This window comes from Chamaea fasciata, unplaced genomic scaffold (assembly GCF_029207755.1).
Source record: "Chamaea fasciata isolate MVZ Bird 193981 ecotype frontalis unplaced genomic scaffold, bChaFas1.0.hap1 SCAF_17, whole genome shotgun sequence".
Taxonomy (NCBI): Eukaryota; Metazoa; Chordata; class Aves; order Passeriformes; family Sylviidae; genus Chamaea; species Chamaea fasciata.
Window position 1 is genome coordinate 6,046,958 of NW_027094102.1, and position 25,596 is coordinate 6,072,553.

Below are 25,596 nucleotides of genomic sequence, written 5' to 3' on the forward strand. Positions count from 1 at the left end.
GTTACTGATTTGTGTCAGTGTCAAGTTAACTGGGGAAATGTATAAGAAAACACGGGTTTCTCAGCTGAAAAGGAAGGAAAAAAGTAATATTCCCTTGTACAAGGAAAGGGAAGAGACTGTTTCGTTAAGTGCATGCGACATTTTTGCAGCTTAATGGCAATATTCATTGTAGATGGCTAAGTTTGCTAGACTGTGGCTGCCAAATGCAATGAGTATCTATAGCCCCGAGTGCTATGATTAATAAAAATAAATCTTATTCATTCAGCATAATAAATAATAATATAAAAATAAACATTTAATAACAACTGGTGTTTCATCAAGCGGCAGAAAATATTTCACGTACTATTTTTCTAGTATTTTTTAATGTGACATAATGTCAGTAGGAATCTTCTGTTGAGATTTACAAAGATGAGACCCTCTCCAAAGTCACTCTGAACTCTTGAGCCCGTGAAGTTGAAAATGAGGTGAAGCCTTTGGTGGCTCAGGTGACAACCTGCAGTTCCCAGGGTGCTACTCAGAGCAAGCAACCCACAGAAGCACCAAAAAACCCTGCAGGAAAAGGGTGTTATCACAATCCCATCAATTAACCAGACTTCTCCTGGCTGACTTTGGGGTTGCATTATTATTCATCATGCAGCTAGAGACACAGCTCTGTGTTACAGACACAGTTCCATGTTACAGTCACAGTTGTACTTTATTCGTGCAGTTACATAAGTCACACACAGTGACAAGGCAGAACTCCAGTGGTGACATTTATCATGCAAACAGGTCCATTCCTCGCTCCTTGCTTCTCAGATTTATTAAGTAGATTTATCTAAGAAGGGATCTGCATTTCTTCTTGTTCCCCCTCAATTTAAGTGTTGTGACATCCTGATATAGTGGCTCATCTCAGGTGTGTTGGGAGGGAAAAAGGCAATAAAAATTCACAGTTTCTCGGTCCATGACAAGGTCTGCTACTAGTGAGGGTTGTAATTCAGCCCACATAGGCATCAGTAAACAAGTCCAAACAGGGTTTTGTGGTATCTCTTTTGCCTTTAATATTTGAAGCTCAGGCTGTCAGCTATTCTAGAAGAGAATTTTTCAGGTATTTTTGTGTGATTTAAACCGAGTGGTAATGCTGCTTCATTTATGTCAGGGACTGCAATATTTAATAGCTAAAATCTAGTCTTATTAATAGATTAGAAAGGGTTTAGTCGATCTGTAAAACAGAAGAAAGTGAAAATGAATGCTCTTTGGTTTAAATCCTATTCCAGAGATTTCTCTTCCCTTAAGAAGTTCCAAAGCCATCATACAAAATCATTAACTTACAGGCGAAATTGCACAGTAGGTAGCTTATCTTAGTAAGTTTCCACTTGCTATTAGTCTTCTTCACTGCAATCATGGTGAACTTATTCATGAAATCGCTGCAGAATCTGGCTCTAGCTGTTTTCTGTGCTCTCAAATCAGACTGACCTTTACATGTTTGCATATTGTCCTTTTGAAGCCAAACAAAATGATTTCTATCTGGAAAATTTCAACATGGAAAACAGCTCAAGGATACTGTGACTGCCTGGTATTATTTTATGCTGTAATTTGTTCCTTATCTTCATGTTTCATATGTTCTTGACATTGGGCATAACAATTACAACAATGGCAATTGTGCTAAAAATATTTGTCATTTAGTTTCAAGCTAGAAACAGTTCATAAGCAGATAAAAAGAACAAGTAGGGAAGGCAGTGCTGGCTGCCTTTGCAAATGTTTCTTCTTGGCATTATCTATTATCTCAGAATAGACATTTGCCACACATTGCAGAGATGGGGAGAGAGCTATGCACCCATCCCAAATTCCAGGAACGGTGCAAACTGGACTTGCCAGGGAATGGCACACATTTATTGGCTTGCTGAGAAAGACAAATGTTTGTGGCATCCCTTCATTCTTGCTGCACAGCAGACAGTCCCATCCTGCAGCCCTCACATAGGTGAGTCTTTTCTGCTCACTGTGTGTCTGGGGTTGAGGATAACTCTTGGCTCAGGCTGTGAGCACACACATTCACCCAGAACCACTGCAGAGCCAACGCCAGCACAAATCCTTGGATTATCTACCAATTATATGGAAAAACAAAGATTAATATGCTCATTAGACCCTGTAACACAGCATTTGTGTAATGGGAACCTCATTGCCTGTTGGTTCACGTTTACCAGAAAATGACGGTGCTTATGAGAAGAGATTACTTTCTTCTTAACTGGAAAAGCAAATTATTTAAGCCGAGTTTGCTTTATATTTCATACCCCTTCCTCTGTCGGCCTTACACACGCACACTTAAGGGCCCATTATCTTCTCATTGATGTGAGGGCATTATGTGTGTAGCCACCATTAATGGTAATGAAAATGGCTCCTGTTAATCTCCCGTGCGCTGATAGTCAGATAATAGCCTACTTATTAAGTACAGAGGCCAGACTAGGAGTTGTCCTGAAATGAGCAGCGTACTGTCTCTGTGGGATTCAGACGTAAACACTAAATCACTGCCCTGTGCCTCCAGCTGATGATTAAAAAGAAGTTAGACATGGAATAAATGTGCTCGCCTGGCCCGTGCTTCCAAGCGCCACAAAGCAACTCCGGGTGCTCTTTCCCTCTGATCCACCCTCACCTTTTTGGGAGGATCTCTGGACACAAAATCCTGAGTTGGAAGGGACACACAAGGATCATCGAGTCCAACTCGACTTTTTGGGGGTTCCCTGCACAGGAAACCCCCAAATCCCCCTCCATGCATCCTTGAGAGCATTGTCCAAAAGCTCCTTGGAGTTCTGGCAGCCTTGGGACCACGACCATTCCCTGGGGAGCCTGTTCAGTGCCCAACCACCCTCTGGGGGAAGAACTTTTTTGTAATATCCAACCTAAACCTCCCCTGGCCCAGTTTCAGCTTCATTCCCTTGTGTCCTGTCACTGGTCACCAGAGAGCAGAGATGGGAGCTGCTCCTCCGCCTCCTCTCATGAGGAAGCACAGACCTCGATGATGTCTCCCCTCAGTCTCCTCTTCAGGCTGAACAACCCAAAGACCCTCAGCTGCTCCTCTTGTGGCTTTCCCTAGACCCTTCCTCATCCTTGCAGCCTCCTTTGGATGCTCCTTAGTAGCTTTAGGTCCATATGATGATTGGGGTGCCCCAAACCATCACAGTGCTCCCGGTGTGACCACAGCAGAGCCGGACGTGAAGCTGGGGGTCCAACCAACCCCTCAATCTGCTATTCCCAGCCTGGGAGCAACACGGGGCATCACCCGACAACCCTGCTTTGCTCACATCAATAAGTGTGTGAGGAAAAAAAATCACATATTTCCATATACCGCAGCCCCACGGGCAGCCTCCCCTCAGGGATAACCCCCGGGGCTCGTTTCTGCAGCCTGGAACCGCACAGAGAGCAGCGCGCGCGGTTCAGAGGTTCGTTTTAAAGCTTTATTTCAGCTTTGCTCGGTTGAAACAAATCCCTTAAACTTCTCTCTGGATATAATGGGATGTTTTGGGCGTTCCTCACCCAGCCCGGCTCGGCTCGGCCCGGCCCGGCCCGGCCCGCAGTGGGTTAAGCCGCGCGCCCACAATGCCTCGCGCCCTGCAACGTCGGCGGCGCCGGGCGGGACCGGGCCGCGGCCGGGACCGGGATTGGGATCGCCACCGGGATCGCCACCGGGATCGGGATCAGGACCGGGACCGAGACACGGGCAGCAGTGCTGCTGAGGGTTGTGGTGCGTCCGTATCCGCGCGGCTCCCCGCGCCGGGGCTCGCTGCGCCGGGGCCCCGCAGCCCAGCCCAGCGCTGAGCTGGCGGCGCTCGGGCCCGGCCCCCGCGCTGTCACACAGGACGGTGCCGAGGGCGGGCGAGGTGCGGGTGCCAGGCTGGCGTGGCGGGCAGGAGGCATCTGCCTGCCCGCTATTTCAGCTGTTTCTGCGTTGTTTTCTTGCCTAGAAAGCGGAGGCCGGAGGGCTCGGCGGACCCCGGCCATGTTCTGAGGGAGGCTGCAGGACGCCGCTGGGATCCGGGTACCGCAGGTGTGCCTGAAGGAATCGCCCTTCTCTCGGCCCTGCCAGGCGCTGCGTGAGCCGGGTGAGTGCCAAACTGCGCCGCTTTAAGAGTGTGCAGCGCTCTTTGATGGAGGTATGAAGGAGAACCGTGACAATTCCATGGAGATGGGCGCAGTGTGTGACTGCAGAGGTTTCTCCAGGCTCCGTGGCCTTTCTGCACTGGTGGGACTCACAGGGAGCCTTCAGGACCATGAAGTCACCAGGCCACGTCACCCGCTGACTCTTCGTGTACTGAACTGCAAAGCCCTTTGCAGGTTGGCTCTGAATTTGCTGCTGTATCAGAGGAGCAAAGCCCTGTTACGTATTATTTCTACTTCTAGTCCACTTCTGCCTTTTTGCTTGTTTAGCAAACTAAAGATTTCATAACCAGGAAACTCCTATGGTGTACATCTAGTTTCTGCTTTGGGAGCAGATTGTTTGGGAAGTAAGAGTATGAGATTGGTCTGTGTGATGCTGTCTCTTTCCACTTTGGAACCCTTGTCAAAAATATTTATATTTTTCAATGGAAACTTACTCAGAAACTAACCATTCTCTTCTTTGCTTGTGTCCATTTATATTAGATCAAAATAATGTATATTTCTTTAAGGTGACTTCTTTGTTCAGTATTTAGTCCTGAAACTTAAACAGCACAGTGGTTATACATCCAGTCACCTACCAGGGCTCGGCTTTTTGGTGGTAATCAATGATAATCTGAACCCTTAAAACTTTGTGGCAAAAGATTACAATAAACTAGGCGCCTCTGAAGACATTACCTATTAGAAAGCTTAGAACATGACATTTTTACTTTGCCCTTTATTTCCAAATGCTGTGGTGGGGGAGGACAAGGTGAAAAGCTGGTGGTGCCTTTAGTTACCTCCTCCTTTTCTTGGATGTCTTGGTGTGGATGAAGCTCTGCCTTCCCACCAGACAGAAGTGGTGGTTTGGACAGGGAGCTTGGTGGAATGGCTGCATGTTCAGACTGCAGTTGGCCAAAGTCTTTCAGTTCTTTTTTAAAAAAGATTAGTTGTGGCAGAACCAAAAGCAGTTGCTTCCTCTGTCACCTTGGAGCTGGAGATCTGAAACTCGTGTATAAACACTGAAGGGGGCTGGATATTCACTGCTGGGGGATGGATGTAACTTTCTGCTTTGTAGACAGTTCCTGGCATGGGCAGAATTGGAGTGGGAAGAGGTTTTGCTGTTCAGCTCCAGCAGAGCTCATCTGCCATTGGGGCTGGAAGGCCTCTGCATGTAGACTGCCTTTGTTGGTTATCCTGATTGAAAACCTGTGAAAAAGGAGGAAAAATGATAAAGGAAGGGTAGGAGTAAGAGAATTGAACATCCAGCCAAAAAGAGGAGCCTTGGAAGCTGTCAGAAATGTACAGGAAGATGCTGGGGAAACTCATTCCTGGGGAAGAAGCATTGACATGCGAAGATACAGCAGCAATAATGGCAGAGAGGAGGGCCCGGAGGGTGCACTCTTGTCTGTCTGCCTATTCCTGCTGAGTTATTTACTTAATTTCTGTACTGCAGAGGAAGAATTCTACATTATCTCACCAGGGACAAATAGTGGAATTGAAGACGTGGACTGGGAGTCATGTAAATGTATTTATGATTGTTATTTAGGACAAGCAAATGCATGTAGTGCTATCTCCCTCCCTGCTCACATGCACATGAGTAAGTTAAGGAAGATTAAATGTTATTGCTATTGGAAAAGGTGTGTCATTACGTGAGGAGTCGCCACACTTTCATTCTCCTGCTCTGAAAGTTACACAGTTTTTGTTAGATTATTGATGAAAATGACTGTGCTAGTTTTATGTTAATGCAGGATGACAAGAAGATTTTATTCACCACTATTTGGAGTAACCTTCTGAGCCTAAAACACTTCTACCACAATTACCTGGCTTTGTCTAATACAAAGTAATTAAGGCTGAAAAGGTAGCACATTCTAAACATCAGTGAAAGCACTGTCCCTTAAATTCCACAGAATTAAGCATTTGTCAACAAGATGTTTGCAGAGGAATAAGTGCTTTAGATAAAAGGCAGTGAGTTCTGCTACAGACATCTGCTTTTAGCAGTGGCAACACAGAGGTACAACACTGAGCTTTGTCCTCTCTGAGTCATGCTATCTTAGCTGGTGAAGCGCAGAACTATTTATTGTACTGCTCTGCTCTGGGGATTTCTATGAAGGTGATGTCAATCATACAAATGCAATGTTTCCTGACCTGTAACATTTTACCTTTTTAAACACCTTTCCTTTATTGAAGGTACATCCTCCCTCCGTCTCCTCGGGCTGTTGCAGTTGTATGTAACAATCATTTGCCTCCTAAAATTATCGTGAGATTGTTAATTTCATTGATGTTCCAAGGACTTTTGATTATTTAGTCAAATAGCACAGTGAACCAGTGTCAGAGAGTTGCATAAAGGCATTTTTGCCTCTCACACCAGTGTTTGGTGCAAATACCAACCTGCTGCTTTATGCTTTGTATCTTGACTGGCCAATAAGCTTGACATTTAGTGCTGTTTCTAGTCAGCTTGGTGACTTGTGTCTTTTATTACATCTTAGAAGTTTGTTTTCTGGAGTAGAAATGGCAAGATGGAGGGGAAGTAAAAAGGGAGAACAGATGCTATTTATTCAAAGTTAATTTAAATATGATGCTATTAGTTGGTAATAGGAATTTATTTTTTATCTAAATTGCAGCCTTATGCTGCACCCTACACTATCATTCTTCAAATTACGAGTGCTTTATGTACTTTGGGTTTTTCCAGGCTGTGCAGTGTGTGTGAATCACATTTTTTGCCTTAATGTGAATTTTATCCATAGCTTGACACTGCTCCCTGCTGTTTTCTGCGTCATAAAAATTAGAGTGAAATGATGTGGTCTGCTAGCGAGACATGCCTGTTGAATTACAATTCTGTTTTGTGTAAAAGGTCCCAGTAATTGCCTTAATTTCTTAGAATTCAGTTGGCAAACAAACTCAGTAATTCTGGAAAATTACAAGTTCTTGTATCATCTAGTAAGGGGCTCTTGTAGCAAGGTGTTTTGCAGTCTGAAGTGTAAGAGTTTCTGCTGGGTTTTGCATAGGTGTGATGAGTTGTGTGCATGTGATTCCATGAAATCATGGATTCTAGGAAGTGCTTTCAGGAAGGGTGGTGGTCTGGGGGCAGCATCCAGTAGAGTCTCTTTAGATACCACTTGTGACATGGAACCCCCCACCCCCTTTTCAGCCATGACTGCATTACACCTTTCCACTGATGGAGTTACAGATTAATAAATCCCCCCAAAAGTGCAAAGTAAATGGAAAAATAAGTTGTGGGGGGGTTTATGGTGGTTTGGTTTGTCTGTTTTTCCCCTGCAGCTGGTTGTGAGTCAGTGGTTTAGATCCCAGGCTCTTGTCACAGAGCTGTGCTTGTGAGGTACTGAGTGTCCTACCAAAATCAAATCCGTGATCGTGACTTAATTTTTTTCTTTTTCGCCCTTTGCAGAATCATGGCAAGTCCAAGAACAAGGAAAGTCCTGAAGGAAGTCAGAGCACAAGATGAGAACAATGTGAGAAAAATGTGATCTTTAGATCAGTTTTGTAGAATTGAATTTGCTTTTTTCTTACTCCAAATGTACACTGGGGTCTACTACAGCTGCTGTTGTCTTTGTGCTATGGATCACTAATGCCAACATAGAAATTTGGATATCTCATGTATGCATTACAATACATTGCTGCATATTTAGCACAAGTATTTCAGTTGTTGTAGTAATGCTGGAGTCCCTGGGGTCTTTTCAACAAGTGGTGTCTCGGGCACAACATTAATTAAAATGGTCTATTTCAAGTAGTTTGATTATACTTTATATAGTCCATAGAAAGATTCAGTTTTATTTATATCAATACATTAAATCTGGAGTGGTGAATGTGACCATAAAACTGAAGTTGTTGCACTGTATGAGCAATAAAGCTATTTCTAAATAAAAAAAATTCTGTTTAGATCTGCTGCCATTTACTGCCAAACTGTAGTGTGACGGAAAAAATGTTCCAAACTTTAAGTATTGCATTTTTATTTTGCCAAGGAAACCTAAAGAATTCAGTTTGGTTTCTTTCTTTCAAGGCAATGAAAATGAAGTCAAGATGAATTCTTTGCATAGTAATTTCTATTTGCTGGTCTGTAATTCCTCACTGGTTTTTGTTGGTTGGTGCAGTAATTTTTATGTTCCAAGCAGCACAAATATATACCTGAAGGAAGTTTATGATGTCAGGGAAGGTGTTTCCAAACACTAAGAGCCCTTCTGAAATTCTTTTCAGTGTGTGGTGTTTTGATGATTTGCCTTTTTGAGCTGTGAAAACATCCCCTGGACAGCGATGCAGGTTGCAGAGATAACTCTTTTTCTCTCACAGGTCTGTTTTGAATGTGGTGCATTTAACCCCCAGTGGGTGAGTGTGACCTATGGAATTTGGATCTGTCTGGAGTGCTCAGGAAAACACCGAGGCTTGGGAGTTCACCTCAGGTCAGCCTTGCCAACAGAGCTTGGACTGAGCTGCCTTACCTGAGGGTTCAGTATGGCTGTGAGCAGCTTGTGTTGGTTTGGGATGTATAGAATGTCTCAAATCCAACATTTCACTGGCAGTTTTGCTTCATGCTTCTATCCAAAGTGGGCTTTACCCTCTGTGCCTTGTCTGTAACTGGTTGGGTCTAAAGCTAGTCTAAAAACCAGCTTTATTCTGTTCAGGAGATTTCTTTTTTTCTTTGTAATATAAATGATAGTTTTTGTTGTTTTCCAAGAACTGTGCTCAGCTGAGATGGGGGTCTATGGAATAAGAACTGTTCTGGGTTCTGGAGACTCACATTGTGTATGTAATAGGGCCAAAGCAGGGAACAGTTACTCAAGTGAGGAAAGGAAAGAAAGTCTAGGAGGGAAATCACCAAACCAAGGAGGCCATTCACAAGTACATTCTTTGCTTTTCAAGGGGTGATTTGAAGCTCATTAGTGAGTAGATATTGCATAGGAAAGGACTGTTTGGAACTGTTCTGTATGTGGCATGGAAGAAAAGATGAAATTTCTGAGATGATGACATAAAATCATTGAGTTGCAAAGGTTGGAAAAGACCTCCAAGATCATCGAGTCCAACCATTGAAATACCTGATAATAGAAAAAGAAGATTGCAGAGTGAAGTATGGGAAAAGTTTCTGTTACATAGTGGGTAGATTAATTTCTGGACTTTGAAGGAAGCTGCTTTTTCAGTCACTTGCCTTCTGTTGACTGTCTCCTTTAAATGCCAATAAGTGACATGATTTTGGCTTATTTCAGTGAGGATCTGCCCACCTTCTTTTGATGATCTGTCTTTCTGTACTTGGAGAGTGTTCTCTAACATGTTTATACTCTCAACTTTTGAGATAGGTTGGAATAAGCTTTTTTTGTCACTGTTGATAAAGGAAATTATAACAAGCTGTGATCTAATTTTTATTCTCTTTTTAAACCTGCTTTTCAGTTTTGTGCGTTCTGTAACCATGGACAAGTGGAAGGATATTGAGCTGGAGAAAATGAAGGCTGGAGGTAACAGCAAATTCCGACAGTTCTTGGAGTCTCAGGATGATTATGATCCATGCTGGACGATGCAAGAGAAATACAACAGCAAAGCTGCAGCTCTGTTTAGAGACCAGGTAGGCTCAGTTTTACATGTGTCCTCACCTCTGTGATCTGAAAATATCAAAGTGCTTTGTAAGCACTTGGTTTTGAAAGGAGGGAAAGTTGCAATTTTTTGAACCTCTGCAGTGGTTCCTGAAAAGGTAAACGTGAGAGAGTGAAATCCTGGAAGAGTTAATGTAAACCTGAATGAGTTAATGGCTCAAGTATCTGGCAGAAGAGAAAAGGAATGTTGTCCTACCAGGAATATAAGGTGGGGTTAGAAAAGAGTGTCTTGGGCAGGCAGGAGCTTTTCTGGACTAACTTCCTTGTTTTGGGTAACTTTCTCTAATTTAGTCCAAGGGTATCCCAAGGGTCTGGTACCTCACAGTTGGCAGTCCAGTCCTCTTGGGACCCTAAAGGTCTTAGAGTGCTTCTTCCCAAGTCTTTTAAGAGTTTTCTGTTGAAATTTTCGTTTCTGCATTTAGCTGAGGTAGCTCTGATTTTCAGTGCTGCACTTTAGTCAGTGGAGCTGTCTCAGTCCTCAGTTCAGTGCAGTTCACTACTTCAGCTGGACAGTTCTATCCAAAGTGATTTTTGATAAATCTTTAGTGTATGTAGTAGCATACAACAATAATGTAGTTCTGTTCCTCCATTATTGTGTGATTAGTGCTTACATCTCTTCATTAATCCACTTTCCTCTTCAAACCAAACCTGCCTCTTTGAGGAAATTGTCTATTTTTTATTTCATTTGCCTGAAATTAAGCCAGTGTTCAGTTCAACATCACAGCCCTGGAGTCAGAAAAAAAAGGGTCTCTTGTGAAAAAAAGTTAATTGATGCAGCAGCAAGCTGGAAAAATGACTTGTGCTATTGCTACAGAGCCAGTTTATAATTTGTATGAAATCTCTGACTTGGCATTCTTGACTATTCTGCCTCTTGTAGGTAGCCACAGTAGCTGAAGGCAAGGAGTGGTCCATGGAGACTTCTCCTGCCAGGAACTGGACCCCACCTCAGCCTAAAATGTCTCTGTCTTCTGCTCACCGGTAAGTGCCCTGCTTACCCAGTGTTGGTTCAGATACAGCATCAGACACAGACACAATATCAAAACCTGATGGTTTCATGTCTGCTGGGTTTACCCTCTTGGTGCTGGTGTCTGAACAAGCTGAAGTTACGGAGTATGAGGTAACAGGACTTTGTTTTTATAATATTTCCCACCCCTTGCACTTAAGCCTTAAACCATGGCAGAGAAGTGAGAGCAGGGGACAAGCCATACTTATTTTATCCTGACTTGTAATGCACCTGAAATGATACATTTGTTTCACTCACAGGTAGTGTGTGACATCCTCACCTTAACTGTGAGGCTGTGCCAGTTTGGGATTGGATGCCAGGGAAAAAGGAACAGACTTTTTTCCCTTCTGGTGCTAATTACCTGGGGAGCATCAAAGCTCTCTACCACAACAATTGCATTGTTCTGCTTTTGCATGTTTGTTACTCTGTGCACCAAATTAACTGCAAAAGCAGTTGTAAATCAAAGGAGCAAGTGCTTCATGCCTTTTAGTGGTTGCATTAGAGTTTCCTTCTTGATAGATGAAATAAATAATCAATTTGTAATCTGGATTATGGTGATATACATCAAGCTGCCCTGCTGAGCTAGTGGGTTTTGCTTAACATGGCTTTGATTCTTCAATGTTTTATTTCAGTTCTGCTGGACAATCTCAGACTGCAACTGCCTCTTCTGACAAGGCTTTTGAAGACTGGTTAAATGATGATGTCAGCTCCTACCAAGGGTAATGCAATATTTACTGACTTTCTGCGTGCCTTTCTCTCTACATAATAAAACGTTTGAAGCATTGAATTGAAAGTCTGTAACACCAAATATTATTGTGGTGGATTCCAAACCAGAGAATTCTGATTGTATGTTGTACCTTACAGTGATTTGAGTTAAACAGGCATTTATAAAGCTTCTTTCATTCCTTTTCTCATTTTCATGTATCACTTTATTAGGATTTACTCAGCTTTCTGATGTCAGTGATCTGTTAAACCTGGAGAATCATTAGGACCACATTAGCTTGCACAGAGGAAATTGTATTGTGCTAGGATTCCTCAGTGGATCCTTGGTGTTTGTATGAAGTGAGTAGTTTTGTATTTTGGGTGCTGGGTGCTACAGGACTTTCTTTTCCAGGTGCAAAAACAATTGCTATTCTTCCATGCTTTTCAGTTGTTGTTCAATGTTTGTAATGGCTGCCTGCTGATCCGGGTACTGTTTATTCCTTTTCCTGTGGCAGTGGCCAGGAGAATCGCTATGTGGGCTTTGGGAACACAGTAAACCCTCCAAAAAAAGAGGATGACTTCCTGAATAATGCCATGTCCTCTTTGTACTCGGTAAGGAATTGCTTGGAGCTTCCTGAATTACTGTTTTCTTCTAGTTTAGCCCCTTTTATGGGAGAGTATGAATGGAGAGGAGAAATTAAAGACTGCAGGTGAATACAGAAAAATGCAGAGTATTGGCTGTATTGTCAAAGAGTGAAGAAGGTACTGGTGGACTTGAAAAGGCAAAATGGAGAAACTTAAGCAGAATTTAAGAATTCTGCCTGGTATCAGTTCATAGAAATAAGTGAGGATATAGCAATAGATTAAGAAATAGTAATCAACAGGGCTAAAGGAAAAAAAATGTAATTACCTGTAGGGAGTAGCTCTAAATCTGTTAAGCGTATTAGGGATGTTCAGAGGAAAACAACTGAAATGTGTGTGTATGTGGGTGCCAGAAGCCCTGAGCAGTGGTGAAAACATTTGAAATACTTGTGACAGGGTGTGAAGAGATAACAGCATATGGCTGAACAGTTGTCATGATTCAAGTAGAGATAGTGAAAGATGCATTGTTGAAATAAAATGGGAATAAAGTCAGAGGCAGTCAGGGCCATACTGGTGCTTTGGTAAGGCTCCAAAGTCACAGTGCTGAACAATATTTGTGGTTAGTGGCCAACGGCTCTCTGTAGAGCCTCACTGGCTTAAGTACTCGCATCAGTTTCCACTGTTTATTTAAAAATAAATAAATTATTTCACTAGAACTTACCAGGGCAAGGTAATGCCTGAGCCTTCGAACAGGTTGATCACCATATTTCAGGTGATCCCACAGGCTGCTTGGTATGGATCAACTAAATATTTTCTAGGTATCTCACTGTTTTTAGGCCAGATAGTTGAGATTAGAAAGCACACTGCAGTGTATTGCAGGTGAGCTAAGACAGCTGAGGAGAGGTGACGCTGGTTCTGTTCCGTGAGCGATTCTTTGAGCCCAGGATCTCCCTTCACATCTTGGCTGGAATGCCCTCGTGTGAGCACAGACACACATTGCAGTGTACCGTGAAGTCCTGTGTTTCTGGGAGGCTGAGTTCATTGCATGGGTGTTCATCCTGGTGAGAAAAACAATTTGCCTTCCACTGCATGGGAGGATTTTTCCCCACACTTGTGGCCGTTTTTTAGCAGAGTAACATCCAAAACACTCTGGCTTCTTCAAATTCACACAAATACTGGAAGTTCATCACTAGATTTCAGTTAAATGAGAGGCTGTAATTTTTCTCTCAGTAGCAGATTGTTCTTATGACTACAGGACAAGCTGTATTTAATAGAGCACTTTGGCTTAAGCTAATGTGTTTTAATGAAAACTTGGTTATGTGCTATTATTATTCACAAGCAGCTCATGACTTTCTTGCTTTCTTTAAAGGGATGGAGCAGTTTTACAACTGGAGCAAGCAAAATTGCCTCAGCTGCTAAAGAGGGTGTAAGTAAATGAAATGGGGTTTAGTTAGTAGTGGAATGCCAGAGGTGGTGATATGGATATTCTGTTTTCACTGTGAAATTCTGCCAAAGCTCCATTACCTTGGAGAGGATTGTGCAGCATTTCTAAATGTATGTCTTTAAAAATCAAAGGGTTTATTCCAGGTAAACCTGCATGTATTTGCTTCTCTTCACAGGCTACCAGATTTGGATCTCAAGCAAGTCAAAAGGTGATTATAGATTTAGCTCTTACTCAGTCTAATTGTCTTTAAGTGCCATGTGTTTACCTGCACCAATTGACTTAGATTTGATCAGCAGCAGACCAGTGTGTTTTGCCTTCATAGTGCACAGCAGTGTTTAGTTCTAGCTTTTAATTCCATGGGAATTGCAATCAGCTGCAGTGATCAAATTAAGCAAGAGATAAACAGGGATACTCTGCTGTTTGCTCTTGTTGGATGTATCGGAGAGGCTGCAGAGCTTGCAGGCTTAACATACTCCTGTTTTACTTCTGTGAATCATGAATGTGGTCTACCTTGAAGTAGTTTTCTTGGTGATATGATACAGTGCAAGCCATCTTCCCATGGCTAAAGCCTAATAAGATGTTAGAAATTTGAACTGCTCAATATTATTAATAAATCAACTTGCTTGTGTGTGTTTTAAAAAGTAGCAGTGACGAAAGGATTTCATTTATCAAACTGGGGTTAAAACAGAGAGAGTCAGGCCTGGTTACACAGAGCTCTGACATAAGCAAGATCTGTCTGCAAGGAAAAGTTTTAAATTCAAATATAAAAATGTATAAAAGAATGGGATTCTTAATTTGCTGGTTCTGAGTGAGATGCTAATATTTATAGATGGTTCAGGAATTTTAATTGAACTACAACTGTTGTGTATGTGCAGCATTAGCCTGGTTTGCCTTCTGATAGGCATAGAAAGTATTGCTCAAAACCAACGTGCAGGTGCTGGTGTTCAGACAGGTCTGTGCACTGGGACATTAATCCTTCAAATGGCCAAACTTGGACATGTTAGCAACAAAAATGTCTTGTTAAAGCACCCAAACTTCCTACTTCAAAGCTTTTGAAGTATTTACAGCTTGGCTTAAGAAAAACTAAGTTTTCTACAGGTCTTCCTCTTCACTCCCTCTGGCAGTTTTCCTTTTAGAAGCTGCTCTTTCTTTAGTATTATTAATAAATATAATATTTAGTTTAAAAGCTCATCACATCTACTGACAAGGACCACAGCAACGTGGTGCTCCAGAGTCTAAGCTGTGTTACTGAAGGTTAAATTTTGTTCCTGAAACTTCTGACCCTCTGCAGAACAGATTTAACACATTTTATATGCACTACATTGGTTAAAAGTGTGTTTGGCGCCTAGTGACCAAACACATTTCACTGTTTCTCTTGTCAGTAGATATTAAAAGTTGGAAAAGATTCATGCTACTTAACTTGCCTGAAAAAAATGCTGCCAAATTTTTGCTAAAAACTGCTTCTGCCTTCCTTGCTCTTTTCTCTTTTGCTCTCTGGGTAAAGTTTTGGGGCTACAAGCAGCAGCCAGAGCCGGTAACACCCTCACATCTGTTCTTGTGCATGGACTCCTTGTCTGTTGGTGCTGAATATGTGCATTTGCTCCTGAGCTGTCTTTTCTTTTTCTGCCTTACGTCAAACCTGTTTAGAATAATGTTGTGTGTTTTGTATGGTAACATTTCTTCAAACCTACTTGAAGTTTGTGAAGTTGGATAGAGAGACCCAAGCTGTGCGCTGTCTGAAAATTGACTGTGCTGCTGTCCACACTCTGATGATTTCAGGATTTCTGTTTGCATGGCTGCCCCAGGAATGTGCCAAGAGCTTGGTGTTGCTGGAAGGCAGACATTGAATGAAGTGTTTGTAATGGAGTGCTGTCCTCAATTCAGCAGTAGGAAGGGTAGTTGAAGTGATTTAGATGAAAATACAGTTGTATCCAAATCTTTCCATTCCACATTTACAGAATGATGTGGTTGAGTAAGAGGGATCAGATAAGAATTCTTCCTAATTCTAGCAGTGACTCCACTTGGACACCTGAACTGTTAGTCTGTGTGTGTTACACTCTTTATTATAAACCATCAACAGTTTGCTGGGTTCAGTAGATTCCAGAGGGGTTTTCAAAGGTGAGAACACCCCTTTCTTGTTTTTCTTAAACACTTTGTAGCCTCACTTCCAAAGGTTGCAAGCCCTTTGTGATTTGCATTCATGTTTCTCACTAGGTGGAAGTGGGATTTCCTTTTGCCTTTGGTTCTCAAAGAATTTTTATCCTGTAAGGAGTAGAAGTACTGGAGATAATGGCTGGGAAAAGGGGAGATCCTGGGAATGCTGTGGCTGAGGGAAAGGCTTCTTAGACACCTGGGAGTCTGTGGAGGAAAGATGTTTAAGGTGCTCCGTTCCCAGGAGGAACATGAGTGAAGGCTCACACCCTGACCAATGGTAGTAATCAAATATGAACCCTTAGGAAATGAAAGTTAATTGCTTGGCATATTGGCCCTTTTGGATTAACCAGGATAATTCTCAAGGCACTCAGTATGATATGGGAATTCTGAAGAAAGTTTAAATCTGTTAAAAACCACTACATAAGCCTTTGACAGCCTTTGTAGGGCAAGGAGTGATTTCAAACTCTTCTAAACCTGCTGTCCTTGTCAGCATTGCCTTAGGAAAGTAATTTGTGACTTAGACTCTGGGCTTACATTTTTGTAAACTGCCTCTGAAGTACAATATCCTTGTGCATCTTGTTCTGGATTGCAACATCTGAAGTTCATTCTTTTTTCTCCCTGCAAACCTGGAACTTTAAAGAAAATAACAAAAATCTTCTGTCACAGTTTTGGCTCTTGTGTATTGCTCAGAAACACTTGGGCTCTTACTAACAGATGATGATTGGAGCACTACATGACAGAGAAATTGGGGGAAAATCAGCCAAAAAGATCTAATTCTACGAGTAATTTAATTAGTGTGGAAAAATAAGGGGGGGATGAAGACAATTCTTCCAAATACTCAGCTGCGGGCATTAGCAGGGGGCCCATCCTTGAAACTGTTGCTTGGTTGCACCATTGCTTCTGCTTCCAGTGCAAGGTCAGACTTTGTTTGGGCTCTGGGCATCTATTGCCATGTTTATCTGATTTTAATTTATTGTCTTTTAATGTCTCCTGCAGCACTTTGCTGTGTGTGCTTTTCAGCTCATTCTGCTTGTATGAATCAAAGCTAAAGGCTTCTTGTGTTTTTGGAGATACTGCTGAGAAATGAACCTGCAGAAAGTGTTGGCTGTGGGTTTTTATTGGGTTTTTTCAAAAGAAAATATAACTGACTTTTGTTTTTGTTTTGCTTTTAAATAGGCATCAGAGTTAGGTCAGACATTAAATGAAAATGTTCTCAAACCTGCCCAGGAAAAGGTAACTGGTAATTTCTGCTAGTAAATGACTTGCAGAAAAATGCTTGCACTCACTCAGGGATTGGTTGATTCCTCCTGCCAGAGCTGCCCAGGTTCTCAGGGGGTTTTTCTGTAAAGGGGAAACATCAAACAACTCAAAGTTAGGTTGTTAGCAGGGAATGTTAGTGAGGGTAAACTCCATCCACCTGCCTTTCTCATGTTCACCAGAGTCTGTCACATTCCTTCTTGTTAGATACCATTTTATAGATTTCATGCTTTCAGTAATGGAAGATGGAACAAGGGGAAAATGCACCCTAAATGGATATAAAAGCAGTTGTTTAAATATATGTATTTATATATATTAGTAGTTGTATTTTGGAGTGTGAAGTTTCTAGTGTTTTACCTACCTGCCAGCTTTATTTTAATTCAGTAAAATAGCTTTGAGCCATTTGAAGAGAATGTTTTAATCATATTGCAAACTAATTTCTCTTCCATTACCTTTATTAATTCACCATTCTTTAGATGGCATTTCAAACAACAGGAGAAGACTCTAATTGGTTTTCTATTCCCTAGAATTATCCACAGCTTATTTCAGAGGGCTTAGATGAATTCTTTTCAGGCTTATTTTTCGGGTGCATTTCCTTGAGCTGATTTTTCTTTTGTAGGACAGTTTAATGAGAAATTATGCATTCTGTGTTAAAAGAAAAAAAGAGATCCGTTAGGATGTTGTGCTGTTAGTTCTAAATAAGTGTTACTTTCTGAAATAAGTATTCTCTATATGGTCATACAAAGTCTCTTGCTTTGGAACAACTGCCATTTATTAAGTGGTGAAAGGTTCCTGTTGTATTGTGCTCCACCAGAATTCAAAGCCCCTTTAATATTTAAATAAGCATCTATAAAAGATGGAGAATTAAAGGGATCTGCTAAGTTTCTAAACACAATCTTCATCTGCAGTAGAATATATTGATAAAGCTTCATGTTTGCAGATGTTTTTTGTACTGGTGTTTTTATGCTCAGCAGTGGTGTAATGGTACCTGAACTGTGTTTAAATGATACCTTCCTCAAACTGGGTTTTTAGCCACAGAAAATTCCCACAAACTCAAAAGGACTGAATTGCACTCCACTATAGATCAACAAACTTCATATATAATTTTCTTAACTTGGTTACTTTTGACTTGAATCTATTTTGATTCAGTTTGGGGTTGGGGTTTTTTGACATTTTAGCTGTTAATTAAGTACAAATGAGCTTGTCTGAAGGTTTCAGTAATAATAACAATATGTTTTATGACTAATTACCAATACTTTGGTCCACATAGGTGAAAGAGGGGAAAATATTTGAGGAGGTCACCACGGGGGTATCGCAGTTGGCCAGCAAGGTATGAGGTGGCCTGCCTGGCTTTTAGGAGGCCAAACAAGTCAAGCCAGTCTCCATATTCTTGTGAAAAATAATACAAAACCCCAGTGCAGCTTTGGTCTGTGCTTGTGTTGAACAGAGAAATTTGGAACGTGGAGTTTTCATCAGGCAGCACTTCGGTTGGGGTGTTCAAAGCTGCACAGGCATGGTGGTGTCCTCTTAGTGATTTGAATGAGGACTTGGGGTGGTTATGAGCAGCCAGTGTCCCAAAACAGCACAGAAGACATGTGAGGGAATATGGAGACAGCTTGTGTTCACTGGTACAGTAAAACCCGCTAATGCTCTGCACCTTTCTCTTTGCCTTCCGCTGCTCTCGGTGCTCGGATGTGGTAAGTGCTGTCTGAGGCTGCCAAGCACAGAAACCCTGCACAAACTAACACCTGCTGGGGTAACCTGCATGGTGTTACCCAGGAATGTGTGAATTCTAGCACTGGGAAAGTCAGCACTGGCAGCTCTCTCATAGACCTGCTCAGTGTCTTAGGTTTTGGTACTATTTGAATAAAATAAAATAAATTATGTTCTGTTTAGAGCCTGGCAACTCTCAGGCTGAATTCTGGGATTCATCCTCCCTATCCCTAATTCAGAATACTACCTTCCATGGCGTCACTTCAGAAGCTGTATCTCTAATCCAATTCTAGGGCTCAGCTTTTGGCCTGTGTTACGAGGGTAGTGAAATAATGCTGAAACAGAATGAAAGTAGCTGTGTAGAACAGTAGAAATATAAATACAAGTTACATTAATCATAAAACATCACTGCTTTCATTAAGTTTAATTTATGTAAGGACTATTTCCAGTATTTTTGTCAAGGAAGTCTAGGAGAGAATTCAAAATGCGTTACAACAATGGGTGAAAAATCTAAACCTGACCTGCTTCCCACCTCTTCCAGCAGCACAGTGCTGTCAAATGTATGTTCTTTACATCCTCCATGTAACTGCCCTTCAAAAACATTAATGAGCTATGAGTTAAATGTGTCTGGCTTATGGGAAGAAGTGGAGGAATTTGTTCTGGCTTTTGCTGTTGGACTTGGCAAAGGTGTTGGTTCAGTCCAAATGAATGGAGGGGTTTTTTTTGTTGGTTTGTTTGTTTGTTTGTTTGTTTGTTGTGTTTTTTTTTTTTCCTCTAGGTTCAGGGAGTTGGGAGTAAGGGATGGAGAGATGTCACCACTTTCTTTTCAGGCAAACCAGATGATAATTCTGACAGGTAATTTTTTGTTCTTTCAATCTCCTTGAACACATAATTTGATCTCCTGCACATTCTCTGTAATATAGTAGTGAAAAGTAATTTTTCAATATTAAGAACTTACTCTGTCTTTGCTGATAGTCCTCCTCTGTATAATAGGGAGGAATTCAATATAACTTTGTTTATGTCTGTTTTTGAACTGAGAACAAAGCAGTGCACATATTTTGGTTTAAAAATTACTCCAAATGCACATTCCCTTTCGCTGGGCCTGTTAAATCTCTTAACAAAATCTGTGAATTAGACAACAAGCTTATGTCATTTGGAGCAATATTTTGTTCTTCCTTTATCATCAAGGGTTTTTTTTTAAGCAAAGAGCAGTAGAATTATGGTTTTCTTTGGGGTAATTTATTTTTACTGTTATGTTTGGCATAACTAACTTATTTCCACCTTCCTTTCCCCCCACCCCACAAAAGACCAGCTGAGGGAGACAGCTACCAGAACAGTGGAGGGGAGGGCTACCAGAACAATGCTGGAGATCAAAGCTTCTGGGAGACCTTTGGCAACTCAGATCCACCAAAAGCTCACAAATCTCCAAGCAGTGAGAGCTGGACCTATGTGGACAATTCCACAGAGAAGAAGAGCTCGGATAGCTGGGACGTGTGGGGCTCGGGAATGGTCTCCAACAAGAACAGTAACAGCGACAGCTGGGAGAACTGGGAGACCAACTGGGAGAACACAGGAGGGGAGAGCAAGACCAGAAAACCTCCTAAGGCAACAGAATATTCGTGGGATGACTTTTAGAACTCTGTTAACCTTGCTCTGCACAGCTGGGAAAGGGAGGCTGTGCTGGCTGATGGAGGGGAGGAAGTTTTACACACACCTGGAGTATCATGGTTGACCTTTCTGATCTGTTTGTGCTTCCCATTCATTCTCCTTCCTTCTGCCCCGGTATAGGGAAAAAAAAAAAAGTAGCATCTGAATCTTTTCTTACATAAAGGTGGCTCTCCCTTTTTTAAGGATAGTGATAAGTATATTCTCCTTGTACTATTGGAGCTGGCTACAGCAACTTCCTTAACACGAATGTTAAAGGAAAGAAATCAGTGCAAGGACACTTCCATGGCACAGCCTTGCATGTGTAGGTTAATAGGTGTTCATCCAGTCCTCATCTAATTGGAGATTTGGGGTGTTTAATGCAAAGGAAGGACAGGGTGTGACTGGGAAAGACAGCCATTAACTGGGCAAGCTGCAGTTGGATACATCGAGTTTCAATGCCTTACGGATTGCTCTGACTGCAGGAGGTCTGGCAATTCAAGATGATCTTTAACATATTTTTTATTGGAGCTTTGTTTTTAAACATTGTGATATTACTATTATTTTTAGTAGTTGAAAACTTCTTTTTCCCCTGTAGAATTCAGAAGGAATCTAGAGCTAGATAATTAATTGTGTAAACTTGGAGGTTTGACCTGAGCTCTCAAGGAATATCCAGAATGGCTCTACTTGCCCACCTTACTCAAGGGATGGAGTTTGCCCTGTGCAACTCTGCTACACAGAAAAGCAAAGCTGTGGTGTTTTCCTTCCTCACCTAAGCCCTTGCCCCAGCCTGAGTATTTTATATACTCTCTTTTTTCTCTTTCTCCTTCTACCTGTGTAGTATTTTATTCATGCTGTTAAAAATGAAGTATTTCTGCTGCTTATGTCATTCTGAACATCTGTTTGGCAACCTGGCAGAAAAAAAAAAATTACAAAGAAGATTCCAGCAAGAAAAATTGGGTGGAAAATACGAGAACATTGAGCCTGGCAGCAAGCCCCTTTCAAGATGAGTAGATGTCTGGATTTAATAGTAAAATTTAATTTAAGCAGATGTTTTCCAAACTATTCTTCAGTGTGTTAGGCTGTATCTCTGTTTCTGTCATTCTCCACATTTTCTTCCTGGATCTTGTTACAGAAACACTATTTTGGAAAGTTGAGAAACTCTTGGTCAGCATTAAGGACTGGGACAGGAGATTCAGTTATATATCAGTTTTGACCCAACAAGTGGCTTTGCATGACACAAACCATAACTTCCACAGAAGAACTGTGACTTTCAGCATCCAGGTTATCATAGGTATCCCATTTTATTTTGAGGGTTGGGTTGTGAATGTACCCTCAGCACGAAAACAATCAGCTTGCTTGAAAACTCAAATCATCATGTTCTCTGTGGTCTGCTTTTCCAGCATGGAGTTCTTTCTGTGAACCCTGTAGATCCCATTACTTACCTAAAAAGCCTTTTCTTTTAAAAACTGGTTAATTTGTTCAACAACCAACCAAAGGTGTCAAAGTTACCTTAAATAACACTCCACTTCTTTTACTCCTCACAGAGGTTTTTGAGCAGATAGGAATATCAACAGCTGAAAAAGGAAAGAAAATTCATTTCCTCGTAAGTAGCAGATTTTAAAGGCTTAAGTCTGAGTAGAAGTAGCTCTATTTACAGCCTGAATCTGTATTTCCATTACTAGGATCTTTCAGACAGTGAACAGAATATTTTTCAGTCTTCTCTCACCCTGTTCTGTGAGAGCTGAGATTTCTTTTTTCCCCCTTGCTTCTCCTGAGAGCGTGGTCTGAAGCTCATGGTCTCCGAACCTCTGCAGCAGGACCCAGATCTGCTCAGACCCAAGTGCTGCTCCAGGCTGAGCCATTCCCAAGGTGTCCCTGCTGTCACAGACCCTTTGGAAGTGCCAAAGGCACGAGAGCTCTCATTTTGCAGTGCTGCTCATGGTGCTATTGGCAGCAGTTCACAGCCTGCACTAAAACAAGGATTTTTTTTCTACTTTTTCTCCGGTTCTGAGTAAACTTTGTCATGGCTTAGCTGCATATCAAACATAGCTTTGTTTTTTTACGCTTAGACCTCTGTTGCCTCCTTGTCCATGTGTCTGCTGCCCAGTCTGAAGCTGATTCAGCTTCTGAACAACTTTATTATGGTTCTCTTTCATAAACCTCCTGAAATGGCTCGTGGCAGGAGAATCTTTACTTCAGTCCACTCCATCAGTGGTATTGTGATGTGTGTGTGCACGTTCTCCTCAGCTGTGAGCTTTGCCTGTGACAAAAGTGATTTATTTATGTATCACTTGCAGCCACAATTGGCATGAGCCATTTGTTTGTTCTTTTGATTTGATTTTTGTAGCTTTTGAAACTTTTATGTTCTAAATCAAACAGCCAGAGAACCCTGCTCAAGCAGTTGTTTTGGGTAAAGATTTTTCCTCCAGCTGAGGAGACAGGGACAGAACAGTTGCCATCTCTCTTTTTGCAGTGTTGTAGAGAAGCAACAAAATGCTACAACTGACAGAAAGTTGTTACTGGAAGATCCAAATAAACAATATAATGGCAGAAAGTGTAACTGCAGACACAAAACCAGTGTGCCAGCTGCTCAGTTTGATGGGCATAAGGGCATTTTTTAATGACTTTTCTGAGCCTGAATATGTGATCATGCCTTCCAGAGGAGAGGACAAAACAAGGGCATTTTCTTTTTGCACGCCTGCTGTTTTATTGAATTTTACTTTTTTTCAGAGTAGGTGGCTGGCAGGTTTCTGCACTATGAGGAAATGCATCCCATCAAGTTGCACGTGCAGAACAAGTGTTCATAATCAGATATTTTTTATTATTTTTTAATTCCTCCTCCTCCTCTCCCCAAATCCTCCCCTTTTGGCCTGATGAGGAGCAGAGGCTTTGAGTGCAGGCTGCTGGAGCTGAGGCTGCCTGGCTGAGTGAGGATCCAACCGTGAATCTGAGTGTGGTTTGGCAGGGCCATGGTGTCACCGTGGACTCTGCCTGGGCAGGGGTGACGGGGGCTGTGCTCCCTTTTCATTCCACTCCTGGGGTCACTCACAGGTTTAAGTCACACAAGCAAACTGCCAGATGTTCGGTAGGTGAAATTGCTGCAGCAATTAGACATTGCAATGGCTGGTTCAAATCCCCTGGTGACCAAACTTACTTCTTTGTATGGCTTCAACTTCAGAAAATACAGAGCAGCTGGATTCCTGCAGGTAGTTTGATACAAGAAGAATGTCAAGAAATCAAACTAAGTGCCACTTGCAAAAGAGTGAAAGTCTTGGAGAATGCTCCCAAACATAATCCTGGGAGTTAGGGATTATTTTAAAATGTTTCATTTGTGTCTTGAAACCTGTCTATAATAAGTACAATTCAAGAAGTGCTTGGCCAGCTCTCCCTCATGGTTGAGACCTCAAGGATAATGCTACTGCTTTTATTTTCCAGGCCAGACTGTAACATTCCATGGGTTCATAATATACTTGTCAGTGTAATGGTCTGTGAAATAATTTAACAAGTGTAGATAAAACCTTTGTTTAATCCAGGATACATTTAAAGATACAGTGGTCCTCTTGGGGAGTAGCAGTCTACCACAGATATTTCAGTTCTTAGCTTATTTTGGCTGAAATACTAAATTTCAGTGACCCAAGTAAAGGTTTTAGCAATCAGTGATTTAAACAGAAATCAAGAAACATTTCCATGGCCATTATTAAGAGTCTGGCCCTAATGGCTGAGTGGCCTCTAGCTGCAGAACCCTCTTTCATTTCCATGCCAGCAGAAACTTGGTCAGTCTGGAGTACTGTATCTTTAACTTTCCTGCTCTGTTTTTTTGTGAAGTTCACAGGAATGGCGATTTCAGTGGACACTATTCATTGTTCTGTAGAGTGGTTCTGGACTTGAACTGCAGTGTCATCTTTTAAAGAGTATTATAATAAAGCAAAGAGATACGGAGCAGAACAGTGGTCAGCCCTTTTTCAGGAGACTTCAGTTAATTTTCAGCCCAGCTGCTGGTGTCAGGCATATTCTTCCCTGCCAGTAACAAAGGAGAAAGGAAGCTGCCAACATTAATAGAGCCAAAAACATCTTTATATTTCATTGGAGTTTCACAGTCTAACTTCAAACTCTTACTTACTAGCAGTTCGGAGACATTGTTTGCCTCCATATTTAAGGGGAACTGTAAATAGAAATGTGCAGATAAATTTATGTACTCTGAGATTTTTATTAGCTTGTCTACAGAGGCACTTATTACAGCAGAAAAAGGTAACTTTTAATGCAGTTTTCCTGCAAGAAACGAGTCCTCTGACAAATCCTTCAGCTGTGGCGGTGGTTCACATTCAGATTCCAGTTTCCTTCATGAGCCAGCCACATGAGTACTCCAGGTGACTGAACCTGGCTTTGTGCAAATTTAAAATATCTTCTGTTGTGTTCTTGATCAGCAGGACTGAGTCCTACTTGCCCTGTAGAGGTAATTTTACTGATTTTTGCACACACACACAAAAAATGGACATTTGTGTTTGATAGCATCGCTGGTATTATTCCACAGATGGGCTGTGTCTATTTTTCCTGTAAGGGCTGCTGTGTGGGGTGCAAAGTTCTCACATGGGATTTCTGGAAGTAAACAGGACATGCTGGTTCTGGAGAGAGGATTTGAGCCCTTTATTCTGACAACATCCAGAGTTAGTGACCTAAAAACAAAACACCATGGAAACAGTGATGTGTATTCTGGGTTTCAGACTGAGCAAAAGCAGATGGGAAAAGTGGAGTCTAGACCAGAAAACACTGAGACCAGAAGACACAAGTCTTGGGCTTGAGGGAGGATGGGTCGCTGCTGCATTGCCATGTCCCACTCTATGCTCTGATCCCAGTACCAGCAGCAAGTTCAGCTGGAGCTTCCTGCCATTATTGAGCTGTGTGGGTGCCCTCCAAGGCAGACGCAGGCTCAGAAGGTGACTCTGGGCTTCACAGCTCACTCACTTCACTGGTGCCCTCTGAGGTGTGCAGGCAGGCACGGGGGATGTGTCCTGGGTTCCCTCCTCGTGCTCTCCACCTGTTCCAGAAGGTTTCTCCACAGGAGCCATCTGCAGCAGGCTTTGGGCTCAGGAGTTTCACCATCACCCCCACAAACTCCACGGGCTGAGCCCAGCACACAGGGACCCCCCTGAGGCTCTCCACCTCCCCACTGCTTTGGGAGAGGCTTGCAGGATGCAGCCAAGGGGTGAAAACTGAAAATCTCACGAGGAAAATGAGAGAGAGCTGTGTTGTCCTATTGGGGAGCTGTAAACCCTGAAGCTCTGACAGACCTGCAGTGTGATCATTCCTTGGCTGTTCAGTCACTGATTTGCAGGAGGCCAAGAGAGGCTGCCTGGCTGTGTCAGCTCCAGCCATTTGTGCTCTGTCAGCAA

The 25,596-nt window shown here is 42.1% G+C and overlaps 1 protein-coding gene across 5 annotated transcripts; it reads left to right on the forward strand.

The window, feature by feature from the left end:
• The first annotated feature begins 3,595 nt into the window (after positions 1–3,595).
• On the forward strand, positions 3,596–24,151 carry ARFGAP1 (ADP ribosylation factor GTPase activating protein 1). 5 transcript variants are annotated; one of them, XM_066198621.1, is made up of 15 exons: positions 3,596–3,715; positions 3,936–4,073; positions 7,514–7,577; positions 8,413–8,522; positions 9,505–9,676; positions 10,582–10,682; positions 11,340–11,426; positions 11,925–12,021; positions 13,361–13,417; positions 13,611–13,643; positions 14,940–14,969; positions 16,766–16,822; positions 18,117–18,176; positions 19,338–19,414; positions 19,867–24,151. In XM_066198621.1, the coding sequence occupies exons 3-15, from the start codon at positions 7,518–7,520 to the stop codon at positions 20,192–20,194; spliced, it is 1,269 nt and encodes a 422-aa protein (XP_066054718.1). In that variant the 5' UTR covers positions 3,596–3,715; positions 3,936–4,073; positions 7,514–7,517; the 3' UTR covers positions 20,195–24,151. The 5 variants fall into 5 exon arrangements, with proteins under 5 accessions (XP_066054718.1, XP_066054720.1, XP_066054719.1 ...); XM_066198623.1 differs by lacking the exon at positions 18,117–18,176 and having other exon boundaries at positions 19,344–19,414; XM_066198622.1 differs by lacking the exon at positions 14,940–14,969.
• The last annotated feature ends 1,445 nt before the right edge of the window (positions 24,152–25,596 follow it).